Source organism: Miscanthus floridulus, chromosome 2 (assembly GCF_019320115.1).
Source record: "Miscanthus floridulus cultivar M001 chromosome 2, ASM1932011v1, whole genome shotgun sequence".
Lineage (NCBI taxonomy): Eukaryota > Viridiplantae > Streptophyta > Magnoliopsida > Poales > Poaceae > Miscanthus > Miscanthus floridulus.
In genome coordinates this window covers 37,641,091-37,646,135 of record NC_089581.1, presented here as the reverse complement: position 1 = coordinate 37,646,135, position 5,045 = coordinate 37,641,091, and the positions used below count along the sequence as shown (strand labels likewise).

Sequence of the window (5,045 nt, the reverse complement as noted above, 5' to 3'; positions counted from 1 at the left end):
TATTATCAAGTTGGAAACGTTAATTTGCATTCAAATGCACATTCCTTTTATTTATCTGGCTGGAAATGAATATCTATAAATGGAAAGTGACCCTCGCGAGAAGTGTGAAAGTGAAAAAGTTGGGGGTCATTAGGACTTGCAAATTTACCTTTTTCCATATTTTTTTTTGAAGTATTTTCCTATGGACAGTGACCCTTGCTAGGAGTGTGAACGTGAAAAGGTTGGAGGGCCATTATGACTCTTGCTAATTTACCTTTTTCATCACTAAATTAGTTTTAAGCATTTTCCTTCGGTTGTCTTGAGAAAGTTTTAAATTAAATTTGAAACATATCTTCATTTCTTTCCTTTTCTGTGACCTACTGCGAGTTTGTGATTCTAATTTTGAGGCGAACTATAGCACTGCAAAAGTTGTATTCTTCTTCATTTGAGGCACAAACCAAAAGTTGGTTACACATACTATACAATGTTTGAAAATGTGATTATTATCATTTTATATTTGTAAATCAGTGTGCTACATGAGAATCGCATCAGTCTCCAATTATTCGGTGACCCACACAAGAATCAGAAAAAAAAAAGCCGAGGCACGAGGAGGACAGCCCAACGTTGGCGTACCCCACCTGCAGGTCTCTGTTGGCCCCACCTGCAGACATCATGTCTAGGCTCCAATCTTGTACTGGCCCATGGCTCCACGATTATGAACTGATGAAGCACAGTTTTCACTTGCGGTTCCAGCGCCGAATGCCGAATGGCATGGAACGGAATGGAAACCGCAGCAGCAGCAGCGAGGCTGTAGATACACCTGGTCCATGCACAACCGACGGGGGGAAGATGAGCTACAGATACCGACAGGTGGGACCCAGACGACGTTCCAATCCCTCCAAACCGGGGTGTCCAACTGGCCAATATAACTGACGTCGCCCCACGACGCCCTCCCTCCGTCCCACCCGCTTCGGCTTCTCCCTCGGCCTCGCTCGATCGCTGATCGCTCCCACGCCCTCCCCTCCCCTCCCCTCCCCAAACCACCACCATCCATCCAACACCGCAGCGCGGCGCATCGCGTGAGAGAGAGGGGGATCGGCAGGTCGGGCAAGATGAGGGAGATCCTGCACATACAGGGCGGCCAGTGCGGCAACCAGATCGGCGCCAAGTTCTGGGAGGTGATCTGCGGAGAGCACGGCGTCGACTCCACGGGCCGCTCCTCAGGGACCTCCCCGCAGCAGCTCGAGCGGATCAACGTCTACTACAACGAGGCCGGCGGCGGCCGCTACGTGCCCCGCGCCGTGCTCATGGACCTGGAGCCCGGCACCATGGAGTCCATCCGCGCTGGCCCCTTCGGCGGCATCTTCCGCCCCGACAACTTCGTCTACGGCCAGTCCGGCGCCGGGAACAACTGGGCCAAGGGACACTACACCGAGGGCGCCGAACTCATCGACTCCGTCCTCGACGTCGTGCGCAAGGAGGCCGAGAACTGCGACTGCCTCCAGGGTATGCACTGATACTGACCTACCTACGCATCAATCCCACACTAGGCCGGCTAGGTGTTCCTTTCGTCGATCTCGTGTTTCCTCCGTGGATCGGTCGTGCTCTGTTTCGTGCGTCAACTCTGCTCCTCGTGGCATTGCCTGCTTCTGAAATCTGTCTCATAAATCAGATCAGGCATTTGAGCGTGGTACTACTGAAAACACAAATGCAGCGAACACCGATTTTGGTCCAAATCTGGCAACGCTAGTGTTATTATTTGTCACGTAAATTGTAAATCTGCAATCATCCTGCATTTCTGCCTCTAACAGCCATCGAGGGATGCACGCGACTGCTGGGTGGATCAATGCTTGATCCATGTGTTTCGTGAGGACAGGAATAGCACGATATTAAAGCACCCTACAGGAGAAATTAGTTGCATTATAATTAAACGGAACTAATATGCCAGTTTAGCAGCATGTACAGGCAGGCCTTGATAGGTAGCAGATCGTCCAGTACAGTTAGTGTTAATTTGGTGAATTTGAATTCTTCATTCAAGGAAATAGATTCAGGGTAACTATTTGAATATCGATTTATTCACTGCATCCAAAGAATACCTGATCTAGTAGCAGTATAAATTGAAAGACCAAGATCATTTTCGCTGCTAAAAAAGTATCGTTTTCCTTTTCTGATCATTCTTACCGCAGTAGTATTGTTCAATAGATACTCCCATTGTCCCGCAAGTTGCCCCCATTGTCCGATTCCCATTGAGATGTTTCAGCACTTATCTGCATTCATCTTGGATGCTTATGTTCAGTTGAATGAAATTGCTGAAACTTTGTGATAAGGAAGCCAGATATGTCTAATTGTTTGCTAGACACACTCACAGACTTAATAATTGAAGATTTGAAGTAGGAACTTGATGCTCCACAACATTCATAATATTAGATGAGCTCTGTCATTCTTTGAGATCTTAATTGACCAGTTGACAGTTACATTTGTGTGTCCGTGTAGCTAATTTTTAACCAAAAGTAATCATGAGGTTATTACTTCATACAAACACTGCAGTTCTGAAAAGAAGGTAGATTAGACCTGTCTATCCTGTTGCCCAGTTTTTCTCTGCAATCTGTACTGCAACTTTGCTAGTGGCAACGGGGGCCGTGTGTTTTCAACTAAAATATTTATCAGTGGGTACATAGAAACATGATCACGGCCAAGCAGAACCTATTGCCATGCATTTGTTGTCCTCCTACCAAGCTATGACTAGTGCAGCACAGATTTAGCTGACCAAGTGCCCCGTTTGTGAATGTTAGTTTCATTGCTAGTTGAACATGTGTAAATTTTACTGAACATAAAAAAAATCACTAATTGCTGCTTGTAAAATTTACACTTTTGTTTTCTAGACTAGAGATATGGGTTTCAGCACTTTCAGGTGCTAATGACCTGGTTTGTCTGTTAGAAACCAGTTTTCAGTACTGAAGCATGTTACATCACATGTCAACGTCTTCTTAGGCTGGTGAAAGTTCTTGAGATTATTGCAATAATACACTACTAATGGTATTATCATGCTCTGATTAATGACAATGCTGTACGACCTACCAAAATAAAAAAGCAAGTATCTAGATCTGCTGCTACTGTAACAGTGTCGGTGGTGGTTGCAACGAATGAGACACCGAGACAGGCTGTACCTAGTGGGCTGGTGGTTGGGAGGATTACTCATGTGTTGCTTACTTGCTTAGGGTATATACTTGCATTATTGCATTTGGACTTATATGAGGTGAAATGGATTTTAGCGCATCTAATCAAAGGAGCATTAGAAAAAACAAAAAGTCAGTTATACAATACATAACTTGACACTGTATATGATTACTGAGATCAAATTTCCTGTGGTTCATGCCTTTTCGACGGGCTACATGACCGAACTAACTTTGCACAGGTCACGGCATCTCCAGAACTGAAACTGTCTGCCACTGACATTGCTCGCATATTTGACAGGGTTCCAAGTATGCCACTCCCTGGGTGGCGGCACTGGTTCTGGCATGGGCACGCTGCTCATCTCCAAGATCCGGGAGGAGTACCCGGACCGCATGATGCTCACCTTCTCCGTGTTCCCGTCGCCCAAGGTGTCCGACACCGTCGTGGAGCCCTACAACGCGACGCTGTCCGTGCACCAGCTCGTGGAGAACGCGGACGAGTGCATGGTCCTTGACAACGAGGCGCTCTATGATATTTGCTTCCGCACCCTCAAGCTCACCAACCCTTCATGTAAGCATTATCTCGTTCGCTTTCATGCATTCTGCCAAAATGCCAACCCGAGTACAATTGCCAACGGATGAATCCAAATGAATGTGCAGTTGGTGACCTGAACCATCTGATCTCGGCGACCATGAGCGGCGTGACGTGCTGCCTGCGGTTCCCGGGCCAGCTGAACTCGGACCTCCGCAAGCTGGCAGTGAACCTGATCCCGTTCCCGCGGCTGCACTTCTTCATGGTGGGGTTCGCGCCGCTGACGTCGCGCGGGTCGCAGCAGTACCGCGCGCTGACGGTGCCGGAGCTGACGCAGCAGATGTGGGACGCCAAGAACATGATGTGCGCGGCGGACCCGCGGCACGGGCGGTACCTGACGGCGTCCGCCATGTTCCGGGGCAAGATGAGCACCAAGGAGGTGGACGAGCAGATGATCAACGTGCAGAACAAGAACTCCTCCTACTTCGTGGAGTGGATCCCCAACAACGTCAAGTCCAGCGTGTGCGACATCCCGCCCGTTGGGCTGTCCATGGCCTCCACCTTCGTGGGCAACTCCACCTCCATCCAGGAGATGTTCCGCCGCGTGAGCGAGCAGTTCACGGCCATGTTCCGGCGCAAGGCCTTCTTGCATTGGTACACCAGCGAAGGCATGGACGAGATGGAGTTCACCGAGGCCGAGAGCAACATGAACGACCTCGTCGCCGAGTACCAGCAGTACCAGGACGCCACCGCCGAGGAGTATGACGAGGAAGAGCAAGACGGCGAGGAGGAGCACGCCTGATCGGACGCCAACTGATCGATGCAAAGGGTTTCAGTTTCTTCGCTCCTATGGTACACCAATCAAGACTATACATTCCTACAATCCTACTACCTTAAGTATGCATATTCATGTACTGCCGTATTTCCGTTACTGCTGCTAGCTTGTGTGTGTATCTACAGTCGTGTGTGTTAGTGTTTTGTGAACTTGTGATATATTGTCACCGTTGTCCAGGTTTTGTGCGTATGTTTTATTCATATATGATGGGATTGCTCTCTGTTCTTGGACGTATATGTTAGGAATATTCATTTCATTGGAAGGTTGTTTTTCGTTTCTTTATTTGCACTCATGTGAAGTACATGTTCTATTGTATTTGTCTTTACTACTCTACTGTCATGCTTTGGACGCCAAAGTGCTCAATGCGCGTTAAGTTCATTTTTTAGATAGAGGAACAGAAGGTGCTAGCTGAGGTTCATGTGTAGTTGTGCATGTTTTCCTAGCTCTTATTTTGACAAAGCTCGGTGAAGGACTGAAGAGATAATTAGAGGATTGAAAGACGAGAGCCTTAAATTTTTTCACCAAG

General features: G+C 47.9%; 1 protein-coding gene across 1 annotated transcript; it reads left to right on the top strand.

Annotated features, from left to right (window-relative positions):
- The first annotated feature begins 937 nt into the window (after nt 1-937).
- LOC136522029 (tubulin beta-3 chain) lies at nt 938-4,775 on the top strand. The gene is made up of 3 exons (XM_066515814.1): nt 938-1,485; nt 3,454-3,723; nt 3,813-4,775. Exons 1-3 carry the CDS (start codon nt 1,092-1,094, stop codon nt 4,484-4,486), a joined length of 1,338 nt encoding a protein of 445 aa, XP_066371911.1. The 5' UTR covers nt 938-1,091; the 3' UTR covers nt 4,487-4,775.
- Nucleotides 4,776-5,045: the final 270 nt, after the last annotated feature.

What these genes read in the sequence shown, in the direction of transcription:
- LOC136522029 (XM_066515814.1), top strand. Translation starts at nt 1,092, where the DNA reads ATGAGGGAGATCCTGCACATACAGGGCGGCCAGTGCGGCAACCAGATC. An exon ending in GAACTGCGACTGCCTCCAGG is followed by an intron (nt 1,486 to 3,453) that starts GTATGCACTGAT and finishes CATATTTGACAG; the next exon opens with GGTTCCAAGTATGCCACTCC. An exon ending in CAAGCTCACCAACCCTTCAT is followed by an intron (nt 3,724 to 3,812) that starts GTAAGCATTATC and finishes ATGAATGTGCAG; the next exon opens with TTGGTGACCTGAACCATCTG.